The sequence below is a fragment of the Nansenia antarctica genome, assembly GCF_963989245.1.
Source record: "Nansenia antarctica genome assembly, chromosome: 9".
NCBI classification, from domain to species: domain Eukaryota; kingdom Metazoa; phylum Chordata; class Actinopteri; order Argentiniformes; family Microstomatidae; genus Nansenia; species Nansenia antarctica.
Window position 1 is genome coordinate 17,106,252 of NC_137679.1, and position 16,884 is coordinate 17,123,135.

The window sequence follows — 16,884 nt, forward strand, 5'->3', positions numbered from 1 at the left end:
GCCAGAACATTCCCCTCTCCTCATCTGTTACCAACCTGGGCGTCAAAATGGACCCTCACCTCACCTCTGAGACCCACATCAAACATATATCCAAAACAGCTTTTTTTCACTTAAGGAACATTGCCAAACTCCGTCCTGCACTCACTCTGGCAGATGCAGAGAAGCTCGTCCACGCCTTTGTCTCCTCCAGACTGGGCTACTGTAACGCACTCCTCATCGGGATTCCTAGCAGCTGCCTCCAGAAACTTCAATACATCCAGAACAGCGCTGCTAGGATCCTGATGAGGGTGCGCAAATATCACATCACCCCCATCCTCAAATCACTTCACTGGCTCCCCGTCTCCCTCAGAATTGAATTCAAGGTCTCCCTCCTCACCCACCAGTGCATCCATGGAACTGCCCCCCCCTACCTCAAGGAACTCCTCCATACCCCTCAGACCTCCTCACGCACCCTCCGTTCTACTGCCACCAACCTCCTCAAGACCCCCAGGACCAAGCTCCGCACCATGGGAGATCGGGCCCCCTGCTCGGCTGCTCCCAGGCTGTGGAATGCTCTCCCTGACCACCTAAGGGCACCACAGTCTGTGGATGCTTTTAAACGAGGCCTTAAAACCCACCTTTTTAATAGAGCCTTTTTTTAGCCTTTTAATTGAATGTTTTTTGCTTTATCTTACTGTGTTGTAGCACTCTGAGATTTTATATGTAAAGTGCTTTTATAAATAAAATGTATTATTATTATTATTATTACTCTGGTGCTTTAGTACACTGGTACTCTGGTGCTTTAGTACACTGGTACTCTGGTGCTTTAGTACACTGGTACTCTGGTGCTTTAGTACACTGGTACTCTGGTGCTTTAGTACACTGGTACTCTGGTGCTTTAGTACACTGGTACTCTGGTGCTTTAGTACACTGGTACTCTGGTGCTTTAGTACACTGGTACTCTGGTGCTTTAGTACACTGGTACTCTGGTGCTTTAGTACACTGGTACTCTGGTGCTTTAGTACACTGGTACTCTGGTGCTTTAGTACACTGGTACTCTGGTGCTGTAGTACACTGGTACTCTGGTGCTTTAGTACACTGGTACTCTGGTGCTTTAGTACACTGGTACTCTGGTGCTTTAGTACACTGGTACTCTGGTGCTTTAGTACACTGGTACTCTGGTGCTTTAGTACACTGGTACTCTGGTGCTTTAGTACACTGGTACTCTGGTGCTTTAGTACACTGGTACTCTGGTGCTTTAGTACACTGGTACTCTGGTGCTTTAGTACCCTGGTCCCTGGTACTCTGGTGCTTTAGTACACTGGTACTCTGGTGCTTTAGTACACTGGTACTCTGGTGCTTTAGTACACTGGTACTCTGGTGCTTTAGTACACTGGTACTCTGGTGCTTTAGTACACTGGTACTCTGGTGCTTTAGTACACTGGTACTCTGGTGCTTTAGTACACTGGTACTCTGGTGCTTTAGTACACTGGTACTCTGGTGCTTTAGTACACTGGTACTTTGGTGCTTTAGTACACTGGTACTCTGGTGCTGTAGTACACTGGTACTCTGGTGCTGTAGTACACTGCTACTCTGGTGCTGTAGTACACTGGTACTCTGGTGCTTTAGTACACTGGTACTCTGGTGCTTTAGTACACTGGTACTCTGGTGCTTTAGTACACTGGTACTCTGGTGCTGTAGTACACTGGTACTCTGGTGCTTTAGTACACTGGTACTCTGGTGCTTTAGTACACTGGTACTCTGGTGCTGTAGTACACTGGTACTCTGGTGCTTTAGTACACTGGTACTCTGGTGCTTTAGTACACTGGTACTCTGGTGCTTTAGTACACTGGTACTCTGGTGCTTTAGTACACTGGTACTCTGGTGCTTTAGTACACTGGTACTCTGGTGCTTTAGTACACTGGTACTCTGGAGCTTTAGTAATTTAATTTAATTTTAATTTAATTAATTAATTTAATTTAATTTAATTTTTGCCATTTAGCAGACGCCTTTATCCAAAGCGACTTACAATTACGAATTACAGGGACATTCCCCCTGGAGTAACTGAGGGCTAAGTGCCTTACTCAAGGGCACACTAGTAGTGGTGTGGTTTCAGGCGGGATTTGAACTCACAACCTTCCGATCACAAGTCCAACTCACTATCCACTAGACCACCACTACCCCTGAGTACACTGGTACTCTGGTGCTGGGAGTTTCTGTTCTCTCTCTCTGACTCTCTCTATCTCTGTCTCTCCCTCCCTCCCCCCCTCCCTCCCCCCCTCCCTCCCCCCCTCCTCTCTGTAGGGGTCTGCTGTGTCTCTCCAGCTGGTGTTCTTTGACGGAGAGGAGTCGTTTGAGTCGTGGACGGACACAGACTCTCTGTACGGTTCCCGTCACCTGGCAGAGCGCATGGCCAACACCCCCCACCCCCCCGGCTCCACACACTCCTCCCTGCTGCAGGCTGTGGTGAGACAGTCCTGCCTGCCTGCCTGCCTGCCTGCCTGTGTGTGCGTGTGCGTGTGCGTGTGCGCGTGCGTGTGCGCGTGCGCATGCACACAAATGTGTTTTAGGAAAATAGATAAAATAACATTGTAGATAAAACAAGTAAAACATAATCATAATCATAATCGTAAGCACAGAATACAATCAAGAATAAAAAACAAGGATTAGATTATAAAAACTAAGAATAAAAGATAAAAAAGATCAGCTAAAACAATGACAAGGTACAAAGTAAGGGTTAGGGTTAGCCTAAGTAAGTCATTTGCACCTGTAGGATATTCTAACATTCTCGTGAGGTAGGGAGGTTGTTTACCAATTAAAGATTTAAAAATGAACAGAAACCTCTCTGCAAGAGAAGGCCAACTGACCTACAGACAAACTGACATACAGACAAACTGACCTACAGACAAACTGACATACAGACAAACTGACATACTGTACAGACAAACTGACATACAGACAAACTGACATACAGGACTCCTCATCTCGCCCAAGGGGTCACATACTGTCCTTCCCCTGGCACACTTGTCTATATCCTCCTTTGAATTTCATGCTGCTTTCGTCTCCTCCCCGGTCAAACTCCACATTGTTGTCATCTATCGCCCCCCTGGCCAACTCGGTGACTTCCTAGGCGAGATGGATGGCCTTCTCAGCTCCTTCCCTGATGATGGCACTCCGCTCGTACTACTAGGTGACTTCAATTTCCAATCTGAGAAGCTTCTCTCATCTGGAGTACTTGACCTTCTCCTCTCCTTCGGCCTTACCCTGTCCCCCTCTCCTCCGACTCATAAGGCAGGCAATCAGCTCGACCTCGTCTTCACCAGATCTTCCCACACTTCCAACCTTACCGTTACCCCTCTTCCAGTTTCCGATCACCACTTTATATCCTTCTCCCTTCCCCTCAAAACTTCCTCTTCCCTCTCAGCCTCTAACCACTTAAGACCCTCTCGTCGTAACCTACGTACCCTGTCCCCCATCACCCTCTCTTCTTCTGTCCTATCCTCCCTACCCTCTGTCGAATCCTTCTCCCTTCTATCCACTGATGCGGCATCCTCAACCCTCCTGTCCGCTCTCACCTCATCCTTCGACACCCTCTGTCCACTAACCCTGAAGCCAGCTCGATCCTCTCCTCGAGCTCCCTGGCTCTCTGAAACGCTACATGCTTGTAGACTAGAGCTCAGAGCAGCTGAGAGGAAATGGAGAAAAACTGGCCTTTCTGATGACCTTAACCTCTATCACTCTCTCCTTGCCAACTACGCCTCCTCGGCATCAGCTGCTAAAGCATCCTACTATCATTCCAAAATACATTCTTCTGCCTCTAATCCTAGAAAACTGTTCTCCACTTTCTCTTCACTCCTTAATCCACCTCCTCCCCCTCCTCCTTCCTCCCTGTCCGCCGATGACTTTGTCACCTACTTTGAAAAAAAGGTGGACGACATCAGCAGCACCTTTTCCCCCCCACCTCTCCCTCCTCCCACTAACAATGCTAACACCCCTTCCAAACTCTCTCCTCGACACTCGGTCTCTGGATTGTCATCTTTTTCCCCCCTCTCCCCCGATGAGATTCTCACACTTATCACATCAAAGCGGGCAACCACATGCCCTCTTGATCCCATCCCCTCCCCCCTTCTCCAATCCATTTCCGCCGACATCCTTCCTTACCTTACCACCCTAATCAACTCCTCCCTATCCACTGGATCTGTCCCAGCGGCCTTCAAAATAGCCAGAGTCAAGCCTCTCCTCAAGAAACCTACCCTTGACCCATCATCTGTCCACAATTACAGACCTGTATCCCTTCTCTCCTTCCCTTCCAAAACCCTTGAACGCGCGGCATCTAAACAACTGACTGACTATCTCCGGAAGATGGATCACTTAGACCCCCACCAATCCGGCTTCAAGGCTGGGCATTCCACTGAGACTGCGCTCCTTGCTGTCACGGAAGCCCTCCACTCTGCCCAAGCTTCCTCCCTCTCCTCTGTTCTCATTCTCCTTGACCTGTCTGCTGCCTTCGACACAGTCAATCACCAGATCCTTCTCTCCATCCTCTCAGACCTGGGCATCTCTGGCACCGCACACTCCTGATTTTCTTCCTACCTGGGGGGCCGCTCCTACCAGGTGACCTGGAGAGAATCGCTGTCTTCTCCACGAACCCTTTCCACTGGAGTACCCCAGGGTTCTGTCCTAGGGCCCCTACTTTTCTCCCTCTACACCAAGTCTCTTGGCTCGGTAATCTCTTCACATGGGCTCTCCTACCACAGCTACGCAGACGACACTCAACTCTTCCTGTCCTTCCCCCCGTCTGATGTACACGTGGCAACCCGTATCTCAGCATGTCTCGCTGACATTTCAACTTGGATGGCTGACCACCATCTCAAGCTCAATCTTAACAAGACCGAGCTCCTCTTCATCCCCGGGAAAGCCTGCCCTCTCCAAGACTTCTCCATCACTGTGGAGAACTCTACTGTAACCCCCTCCCTGACAGCCAAGAACCTTGGAGTGATCCTGGATAACCGACTATCCTGTGCGGAGAACATTGCAGCAACGGCTCGCTCCTGCAGATTCTTCCTCTACAACATCAGAAGGATACGACCATTCCTTACCAGAGAGGCAGCGCAACTCTTGACCCAGGCACTGGTCATCTCCCGCCTGGATTACTGCAATGTACTCCTGGCTGGGCTCCCCGCTTCAGCCATTAGACCTCTGCAGCTCATCCAGAATGCTGCTGCCCGGCTGGTATTCAACCTCCCCAAATACTCGCATGTCACCCCTCTCCTTCGCACCCTGCACTGGCTCCCGATAGCAGCTCGCATCAGATTCAAGACCCTGGTGCTTGCATACCAGGCAGCTAAAGGGACAGCCCCTGCCTACCTGAAGGAAATGGTAACCCCCCAAACCCCTGCCCGCTCACTCCGCTCCTCCACCTCGGCTGGCCGACTGGCCCCACCTCCTCTACACAGCAGTCGGGCTGCCCGATCACGTCTCTTCACAACACTGGCTCCCCGCTGGTGGAATGAGCTCCCCACGGCCGTCAGAACGGCTGAGTCACTACCCATCTTCCGTCGTAGACTGAAGACCCATCTCTTCAGGTTACATCTTAACTGCTCCTCCTGAGACATCTTCTGACCCTCACCACTACGTCTCCTAAAGACACCCGCTTTCCCCTCTACTGTGTCCCTAAGAACTTCTATTGCCCCCCTTGTACTGTTTCTCAGTTTCTCCAGAAAAAAAATAAAAAAAGTTTTAGTAGAAGGCGATAGGGAGAAGGTTTTTTCTTCTATCAGTGGCCCCAGGCCCGAGCTAGATTACTCTTCCTGCAACGAATGGTGGATTGCTGATTCACATGCTTAGTATTCAAATGTATTGATTGTAAGTCGCTTTGGAATAAGGCGTCTGCTAAATGCCAAAAATGTAAACATACAGACAAACTGACCTACAGAGAGCAATGATTAGTATGATACCTGTCACCTGTAATACATCTGAGTGCAGAATGACAGACAGAATGACAGACAGAATGACAGACAGACAGAACGACAGACAGAATGACAGACAGAATGACAGACAGAATGACAGACAGACAGAACGACAGACAGAACGACAGACAGAATGACAGACAGAATGACAGACAGAACGACAGACATAATGACAGACAGAATGACAGACAGACAGAACGACAGACAGAATGACAGACAGAATGACAGACAGACAGAACGACAGACAGAACGACAGACAGAATGACAGACAGAACGACAGACATAATGACAGACAGAATGACAGACAGACAGAACGACAGACAGAATGACAGACAGAATGACAGACAGACAGAACGACAGACAGAACGACAGACAGAATCTAGGGATTTCAGAGTAGAGGCAGTGGCACGTCTATAAGTTACATCACCGTAGTCTAAAACTGATAAGAAAATAGCTTCAATGATCCTCTTCCTACTAAATATTGGAAAGCTGCCTATGTTTCTATACAGGAACCCAATTTTCTGAATGTGAATTTCTCATCCGTTCTTCTCTCTCTCTCTCTTTCTCTCTCTCTCTCTCTCTCTCTCTCTCTCTCTCTCTCTCTCTCTCTCTCTTTCTCTGTCTCTCTTTCTCTGTCTCTCTCTCTCTCTCTCTCTCTCTCTTTCTCTGTCTGTCTCTCTGTCTCTCTCTCTCTCTCTCTCAATTCAATTCAATTTCAATTTCAAAGGGCTTTATTGGCATGGGAAACATACATTTACATTGCCAAAGCATGTGAAGTGTGAAGATAAAAAACAAAAAGGATGTAATGTACATACATGTACATACTAGAATAAATAAATAGATTACATACTAGATTACAAATAAATAGATTACCGTATTTTCCGGACTATAAGTCGCGGTTTTTTTCATACTTTGGCTGGTCCTGCGACTTATAGTCAGGTGCGACTTATATATCAATAATTCATAATCTCTGACTGACATGAACTGACATACGGTAATCTCTGACTGACATGAACCAAGGAGTAACTTCCGCTAGCGCCTCATACGCGATAGAATAGCCATTATACTCGACAATGTAGACATTAAACACGACAATGTGGACATTAAACATGATGTTATGGACCTTATACACAATGTTATGGACGTTAGAAACGATATTAAAGTCATTTATTCCTTCCAGAGGCTGTTTAACGTTGCAATGTTGTACCCGCGAGTAGCATTTTGCTACTTCCGGTAGCGCTTCATACGCGATAGAATGGCCATTATACTCGACAATGTGGACATTAAACACGACAATGTGGACATTAAACATTATGTTATGGACCTTATACACAATGTTATGGACGTTAGAAACGATATTAAAGTCATTTATTACCTTTTAGAGGCTGTTCAAAGTTGCATTGTTATAGACTGCAAAGTCATCCCCACTACTTCCGTTTATCACCAAGCTATCTTTGTCATGGCCTCATACACGATAAATGGTCGTTACACTCGACAATGTGGACATTAAGCACTATATTATCAACGTTATACACGCTATTATGAACGTTACACACGATGTTAAAGTCATTTATTACCTTTTAGAGGCTGTTCAAAGTTTCATTTTTCTCTCGCGACGCCATGTTGCTAATCTCCGCTAGCAACGCGCTAGCTAGCGGACTTTACACTCGATAATACAAGAATTCCTTAACCTTTCAGAAAAAGTTTTAACGTGAATTATGTCCTTACTGGGCTTACAAATCCTATTATGAACGTTATACACGATATTAAAGTCATTTATTACCTTTTAGAGGCTGTTCAATGTTGCATTGTTAGTAGCATCCTACCTACTTCCGTTTTTCACCAAGCTATCTTTTTCCATGGCCTCATACATGATAAATAGTCGTTACACTCGACAATGTGGACATTAAGCACTATATTATCAACGTTATACACGCTATTATGAACTTTATTCGCGATATTAAAGTCATTTATTACCTTTTAGAGGCTGTTCAAAGTTTCATTTTTCCTCCGCGACGCCATGTTGTTAGCCCCGCGCTAGCTAGCGGACTTTACACTCGATAATACAAGTATTCCTTAACCTTCCAAAATAATTTTTAACGTGAATTATGTCCTTCCTGGGCTTACAAATCCTCTCATGTCTCTTCACAGTGCCAGACTAGAGTCAAGCTCAACAGGGTATTCTTTCCCCGCTGATTCCGCCAAGCCCGTTCCCTTGAACCATGCGACTTATAGTCCAGTGCGACTTATATGTGGTTTTTTCCTCTTCGTGACCCATTTTTGGCCTGCTGCGACTTATAGTCCGGAAAATACGGTACATACTAGAATAAATAAATGAAATAAAACTTATTTAAATTCTTATGGTGGGTTTAGCCCATTTGATTGCCTTTTTCTATCACAGCAGCTAACAAATCTTGCTGCTGTGTTTGCACATTGCTGTACCTCACCCAGCAGATATGGTAGCCTTTCGACATTGGTCAAGTCCTCAAAGTCTCCCTGGATGTTGGTGATCAGTGGGAAGTATGTGTCCCTGATGTCCTTGTACAGCTGGCAGGTAGTTAAGTAGGGCTGTTACGATTAGTCGACGTCATCGACTACGTCAATACGTCGGTTTGCGTAATATGCGTCGGTTAGTCGTACATATTATTATATATATATATATTTTTAAATAAGCAAAAAAAATACGAGCACCTCAAGCGAAAGCATCCTGGAGCTCTTTGTGAAGACAGCCGCAAGATAGCACCGTAAGTCACCATTGTATTTCTGTTCACTTTTCCGGCCGTGTATGAGTGAAAAATGGATAGCTACTAGCTAATGTTACACAAGCAATGTAGCTCACCACAGTTTGTATGTCTTGTCTTCTGGTGTTAGTAACGTTAGCTATGTAGCTGGCTAGCTACGGTAGCCTATTGTCATTGTGGTGCTCGCACCTACTGTATGTTATCTAGCTCGTAGCTCGCATGCTACGTTAGCATCAATTTAGCTAATCATAACATAGCAGCGAGAGTAACGTTAGCTAGCTATGTAGCTACTAGCTAGCTATGTGTTGTGGTGATGGACAGACTTCTAAATGGCCATGTTGGCATTCAAGTTGGCTAAACATAGCAGTGAGGTGGAAATTAAGGGGCCTACACATTAATAAATTTTTTCCGAACAGTAAAAAAAAAAAAAAGCTAAATTAGTCGTTAGACTAATCGACTAACCGGAAAAATAATCGCTAGATTAATCGTTAGAAAAATAGTCGTTTGGGACAGCCCTATAGTTAAGAACCACACCAATCATCATGAAGTGCTTCGAGAAACTAGTCCGGGCCCACATACTCACACGCCTCCCGCCCAACCTGGATCCATACCAGTTCGCCTACAGAGCCCACAGGTCCACAGAGGACGCCATAGCGACGACTCTCCACGCCACTCTATCCCACCTGGAGAGGGGAAACAGCTACGCGAGACTGCTCTTCGTGGACTTCAGCTCCGCCTTCAACACCATCCTTCCAGACAGGCTAGTGACCAAACTACTAGACCTGGGTCTATCACACTCTATATGTGCGTGGATCAAGGACTTCCTGACCGACCGCCCCCAGAGGGTGCGGGTGGGCCCCCACACCTCCACAGCCCTCAGCCTCAGCACTGGGTCCCCCCAGGGCTGCGTGCTAAGCCCCATCCTCTACAACCTCTACACCCACGACTTCACCCCCGTCCACCCCAGCAACTACATCGTAAAGTTTGCAGACGACACCACCGTGGTGGGATGTATCTCGGGGGGGGACGAGGCGGCGTACAGGGATGAGGTAGAGCAACTGAGCAAGCTGTGCAAGGTTAACAACCTGCTGCTAAACAAGTCAAAGACCCAGGAATTCATCGTAGACTTCAGGAGGAAAAAGTCCGAGATCCAGCCCCTGCTCATCGACGGAGAGAGCGTGGAGAGAGTCTCAACCCTCCGATTCCTGGGACATCACATGCGGGATGACCTGGCCTGGAAGGACAACACAAAAGGCACCATCAAGAGGGCACAACAGCGGCTATACACCCTGAGATGCCTTAGGAAAGAACACAACAAGCAGGAGATACTGGTGGCCTTCTACCGCGGCGCAGTGGAGAGCATCCTCACCTACGGCATCTGCAACTGGTTCTACAGCTGCACAACAGCGGAGAGAAACGCGCTACAGAGAGTCGTGAGAACAGCACAGAAGATCACCGGCGCCCCCCTCCCCTCTCTGGAAGAGCTGTACAACACAAGCTGTCTCAGGAAGGCCTCCAAGATCTCCAGGGACCCGACCCACCCTGGGCACGTACACTTTATCAGGCTGCCCTTGAAAAGGAGGTACAGGACCCCGGCCGCTAAGACAAACAGACTGAAGAACTGCTTCTACCACAGGGCCGTCAAGGCCCTGAACACAGCAAAGGCCTAAGTTCTGGGCCCAGGACAGTCTGGACGGATTGTATGGCAGCTAGTGCTGAGGCACAAACATGTACATTTCAAGCCTGCAAACTGTGACACTTTAAATAACGTGAAAAAATACTTTTGTGCAATATGACAACCCTAGTTGACTATCTGTGCAGTATAGAACAGTGGATTGTGTACATAGCCTTTATTTATGTAAACCAGCTCCTTACCTTCTTCCTAAATTTCGTTGTTTGGTACCTGTACTGTAGCAATGACAATAAAGTCCATTCATTCATTCAAGAAGTGCACCTCTGTTTCCACCTGGTTTTGTGTGCAGTGGGTGCACAGTCTGTCTGGTCTGGGGAGCCAGGTCTGCCTGTGGCGGCCTTTCTCGATGGCCAGGTTGTGTTCACTGAGTCTGTACATAGTCAAGGATTTCCTTAGCTTTGGGTCTGTCACAGTACTCAGGTATTCTGCCACTGTGTATTTTCTGTTTAGGGCCAAATAGCATTCCTTTTTTGCTCTGGTTTTTGGTTGATTCTTGCCAATGTGTCAGGTAGTTTTCTTTTTGTTTTCTTAGTATTTGGTTTAGTCTAATAGGTGGCTCTGCTTGTGACTGTGAGAGTCCCAGAACTAGCTGGCTGAGGGGGCATCTCCCTAGAGTCTCTGTGGGTAAGGGCTTTGTTGTGGAGCGTGTCAGGGTGACTTTCTTTTAGGTGGTTGTACAATTTAAACACTCTCTTTTGAATTTTTATAATTAGTGGGTATCGTCCTAATTCTGCTCTGCATGCGTTATTTGGTGTTTTGCGTTGGATACGAAGAATGGATTTGCAGAACTCTGCATGCAGAGTCTCAATTTGGTGTTTGTCCCATTTTGCAAAATCTTGGTTGGCAGGTGGACCCCAGACCTCGCAACCATAGAGGGAAATGGGTTCTATAACGGAGTCCAATAATTTGAGCCAGATTTGAATAGGGATGTCTAACTTGATGTTCCTTTTGATGGCGTAAAAAGCCCTCCTTGCCTTATCTCTCAGGTCGTTCACAGCTTTGTTGAAGCTACCTGTGGTGCTGATGTTTAGGCCGAGGTAGGTATAATTCTTTGTATGTTCTAGGGCAATTGTATCTAGGAAGAATTTGAATTTGTGGTGCTGGCGGCTGGATCTTTTTTGGAAAATCATAATTTTCGTCTTAGTGAGATTCACTGTCAAGGCCCAGGTCTGGGAGAATTGGTATAGAAGGTCGAGGTGCTGTTGTAGCTAGGGGTGGGACGATTAGAAAATGTCATGTCACGATTAGGGATGGGACGATTATCGTTTTTATCGTTAATCGCGATAAAAACACCCGCGATAACTTAATCGTGGAGAATTTTTATTATTTGAATAATCGTCATAATCGTATGTTATGAATAAACTGTGTTTAACAAATGTCTGGCGCTATTTTTCAGCGTAGTCTACATTACTTTTGCAGTCAAGTTAGCGACTGTTACTGTAATATAATTGCAATTCCTCACATGAGCCGCGCGCGAATATCCTCACAGAACTTGTCTCGCGCTATTGTTCAGCCTGCATGGGTAACGTTACTGTCAAGTCAGCCTTGTCAGTCAGTCACTAGGTAACGTATTTAGACGGGATACTGTCATTGGCCTTCCTTGTTATTACCAGGCAGTGACAGTCTATGGCTGCAAAAGGCACGGTCGCCCCGAAGCTTTAGCAAATATATTGTGGTTTACAACAATATACAACAATATACATACTGTTCAGCACTTGAGGTTACATGCAATGCATGACTTGTGCTATAGGCTAAATACAATTATGAAAGCAGCAAGTAGCAAGTGTGCGCATCAAAGGCATTAGGCACGTAACATCCATGCTGTATAAACACATGACAACCGTCCGTTATTTCCCGAACTTTGCCCGAACCCCCTGCGAGGACCCGGGGAACAACGGCACGCTCCCCGCGGCTGCTATCAGACTGGCCGCGGGAGTGAGTGTTGAGGGAGAGAGGAGACGCAACCCTCGCTCGCCATAGACTGTATCCCTACTCGTCTCTCCTGAGCTCGGTTGTAACGTGAACCGTGGAATACAGGATATGTTAGATGCTTTACAGTAATTCCCCAAATGACCAGAAAAGGAAGTTAGATTTGTCGCTGGTCGCTTTTGACTAATTAAGTCGCCAAGGGGCTCTGGAAGTTGGCAACACTGGGAGTGCGTTCTTTAAACTTCCTTGGGTACGTTAATGAAAGGTGCTGATTGGCCGAAAAGGAATTGCTCTTTCTTAACCCTTAGAGGGCTGGGGCTATTTGAGCCATTTTTGTCATACTTAGGATTTTGACCTCATATACCACATTAAGGACCCGGATTATGGCCAGAGATATGTGCCACTAGAATCTGAATTTGAATTACTGACTTAAAATGTCCTAAAAATACAACAAAATCTAAGTTAAAGTGATTACAGTGTGTTTTATTGGCATTCCCCCCCCCCAAAAAAAAAAAAATTCTCGCGATAATATCGTGGATCGCGATTATTTTGCCCACGATAATCGTGACATGACATTTTCTAATCGTCCCACCCCTAGTCACGATTATCGTGGGCAAAATAATCGCGATCCACGATATTATCGCGAGAATAAATAAAAAAAAGCCAATAAAACACACTGTAATCACTTTAACTTAGATTTTGTTGTATTTTTATTGAATCATGTTAATAACATTAACATCATTTTAAAAACATCTTGACACTGGCACTAAACACTCTCTCTGAAGGAACACTAGTTGCAGGTATGCATAGAAGCCTGCGTGCAACCCTGGAAAGGTGAGGCATTTCTCCTGTGTGACCACGCCACCACAGCAACGGGTCCTCGTCAGCTTCAATGGATGGAAGACACATGTATACCCTCACCTCTGCTCTCACCTGTCATGATGACACACACACACAACAGTAATAGCAACATTAATCTGTTTTTGTTCATAATCAGTTGCATATCATGCAGTTGACAAAGTAACTCCTCCCCCTCTCCGCAGGGATAAATAAATAATCTAGATGTCATCATCATTTCATCTCACCTGTTGTTCTGTGGTTCTGTGTACATCTTCAGATCTCTGCTGCCTGGTTGCAGTGATCTTCCTCAGCAACCCAGCCAGGCCCTTACTTGTTGCTTTGGTAGGGGGGGTGGCGACGGGCTCTGTAGGTTGAGATTGACCTTCCTCCTCCTGTCTCACTCTTACAGGTGCCAGTTGCAGGGCCTCCTGTACACAGTTGTCTGTTGTGCCTTCAATATCTTTTTCTTTAAAGCGAGGATCAATGAAAGACGCTACATCCATAATTCTCTCTGCTTTTATCAAATATCTTGAGTCAAGGTCCTCCCTCATCATCCTCTTCATCTCTTGGACCAGTGCCGGGTCTTCATGGTTCTGCTTGAGGATCTCTGTTTTGACCAGGTGCACCAGGACCGGTTTGACAGCAGAGAGTGTGACCCTGGTCTCTGAGGCAAGTGCGTGGGTGAACTGGCTGACAGGGCCAAGGAGCTCACACACTTGTTCAATAACAGTGATGTCGGAGTCCTTTGGCATCAGTTGCCATACCCCTCTTTCTGCCGCCAGTGTGGCACTGATTGCCTGTTGTTGGCTGAGGAACCGTTCCAACATCTGATATGTTGATCCCCACCGAGTAACCACGTCATGTATCATTGACTTCTGTGGGAGCTCCAGAGCTGTTTGCTTAGCCTTCAACTCTCTCTTCCTCTTCCAGCTCCTGGAGAACCCCTGGACAAGGTGGCGGCAGGCTCGGACAGCAGCATCTACGCGCTTGTGCTTCAGGATCTTTGTGATGGCGAGGTTTAGATTGTGGCCGAAGCACCCAAGCCACAGGTCAGGGAACTTCTCAAAGGCTTTTTGCATATTTGATGCATTATCTGTAGTGATGCACACTACTTGCTCTTTCTTGATTTCCCACTCTTGTAGCATGTTCTCCACCATCTCAAGGATGTTATTAGCAGTGTGGTCTTGTGGGAAGAGCAGGGTCTCCAAGCAGCTGGATTCTAGTTTCCATTCTGGGGATACATAATGTATGGTGAAGCTTATGTATGGTTCACCCCCGCCTCCACTGCTCGTCCACAGGTCAGTGGTGGCAGCGTACCAGGTGCCCTGTGCCACCCTTTTGGTCACGTCAGCTTTCACCTCATTATACAATCGCGGAACCTCTGTTCTGGAGAAGAACTGTCGTGTCGGCACCTTATATAGTGGAGTAGCGGTTTTCATCATTTTTAAAAAGCCAGGCTTTTCCACTATTTGAAATGGCATCATTTCTTTTGAGATGAAGTATGCCACTGCCACATTGAGATCTTTGGCATTCTTTGAAGTTGGTGCATATGAAGCCTGTTTTTGCAGAGTCTCCTTTAGTGTTGGCTGCACAGTCTGTTTGGTTGCTGCTGCTGAAGACTAGAAGAAAAAATAAAAAGTCAGTATGATGCATGGATGTTGAGGATCACATTAGTTATTCATAACAGACACATAGCAGAATAGTGATCATTACATTTGTTATTCATAGACTATAGGCTGTTGATTACAGCTTGTGCAAAAGTGAATAATAAAATATAATAATGACAAGGTGAATCATAGCAGATGCTTTTAATTCATTACTTCTATTATATACTTTTAATGAATGTGCAATAACACTATGTGCAATATGACAACCCTAGGGTACATAAGGTTGCAGAGAAATAGGAAATGTTAGAATAGGTATAGCATAGCATAGAGTACAGCACAGTGTTTTATCTGTACAGTATAGTATAGTGGATAGTGTACATAGCCTTTATTTATGTAAACCAGCTCCTTTCCCTTCGGGTTTTTTTTTTTTTTTTTTCTCTTTCCTAGCACCAGGGGAGCCCCCCCTCCCAAATGTCGTTGTTTGGTACCTGTACTATATCAATGACAATAAAGACCATTCATTCATTCATTCATAATTCATTACTTCTATTATATACTTTTAATTCATTACTTCTATTATTCAACCTTGTCATTATTTTGTTCACTTTTGCACAAGCTGTAATCAAAGATGCTCTGTCTACTTAATGTTAATTCACTGTATGATTTGTTTTTCACTGAGACTATTCTAACGAATTCTATGACATTGAAAATAATTTTTGACTGGATAGGATGCCGTGGCCACACACACCCGTAGTCTATCCGTATCCATTCATTTCAATCCATTTGAGAGCTAGATAAGGACACTTTCGTGACGTGAGCTGGGCAGGTATACAGTAGGATAGCTACAGGCTATCCGCACGTTCACACATAGGGCTTTCACACCGGCAGTTCCGAACGCCGGTTCGCGTGCCGAAACCTCAGAACGTTGGCGCTGTCTGGCGAATGAGCCCGCGTTCATACCAGTGTATCATTCGCCAGACAGCGCCAACGTTCGGAGATTTCGGCACGCGAACGCGAACCGGCGTTCGGAACTGCCGGTGTGTAAGCCCTATCAGTGCATCATGTTGCTAACGAGCATTCAGATGAATGTCACAGTCACTTGCTATGTTAACTAACTAGTAAAGCCAGGCTCATTTTACCTGGAGTTCAGAGTACAACGCAGGGTGACGGTCACGGAGATGCACATGCAAATTGGACGTGTTTGCCCTCGGGGCAGACACTTTCCTCCGGCAAGTTCGGCATGTTGGCTCTTCATCCTGGCGTTCTTGACTTGTGAAGCCAAAGTACTTCCACACATCAGATTTCACTTTTTTATTCGGAGGATACAATGGACACGGGGCGATGCAGCCATGGTGTAGGCTAGCATACTAGTGACTGACTGACAAGGCTGACTTGACAGTCACGTGCAGGCTGAACAATCGCACGAGACAAATTTCTGTGAGGATATTCGCGCCCGGCTCATGTGAGAAATCTCAATTATATTACTATTTATTTATAACATACGATTATGACGATTATTCAACTAATTAAAATTCTCCACGATAAAGTTATTGCGGGTGTTTTTATCGCGATTAACGATAATCACGATAATCGTCCTATCCCTAGTTGTAGCCCTTCTTTGGTTGGGGACAGCAGCACCAGGTCATCAGCAAACAGTAGACATTTGACTTCTGTGTCTACTAGGGGGATGCCAGGTGCTGCAGACTGCTCTAATGTTTTTGCCAAACTGTTGATATAGATGTTGAAGAGGGTTGGACTCAAGCTGCATCCCTGTCTAACCCCCCGGCTTTGGGAAAAGAAGTCTGTGTGGTTTTTGCCAATCTTAACAGCACACTTGTTGTTAGTGTACATTGACTTTATGATGTCGTAGGTTTTTCCTCCAACACCATTTTCCAACAGTGTGAATAGCAGACCTTTGTGCCAAATTGAATCAAAGGCTTTTTTGAAATCTACGAAGCAGGCGAATAGTTTGCTTTTGTTTTTGTTTATTTGGTTGTCAATTAGGGTGCTGAGGGTGAATATATAGTCTGTTGTACGATACTTTGGTAAAAAACCAATTTGGGATTTGCTTAGGACATTGTTTACAGTGAGGTAATGTAGGAGTCTGTGGTTGATGATCATACAGA

General features: G+C 45.9%; 1 protein-coding gene across 1 annotated transcript in view; it reads left to right on the forward strand.

Annotated features, from left to right (window-relative positions):
- LOC308165404 (glutaminyl-peptide cyclotransferase-like protein) overlaps positions 1 to 16,884 on the forward strand; it is a gene marked incomplete at its 3' end in the record, with an annotated part of 42,525 nt that overhangs the window by 11,952 nt on the left and 13,689 nt on the right. Inside the window, exon 4 of the mRNA XM_080539562.1 lies at positions 2,284 to 2,445. Within this exon, the coding sequence (XP_080395688.1) occupies positions 2,284 to 2,445 (162 nt within the window). The remainder of the gene's footprint in view (positions 1 to 2,283; positions 2,446 to 16,884) is intronic.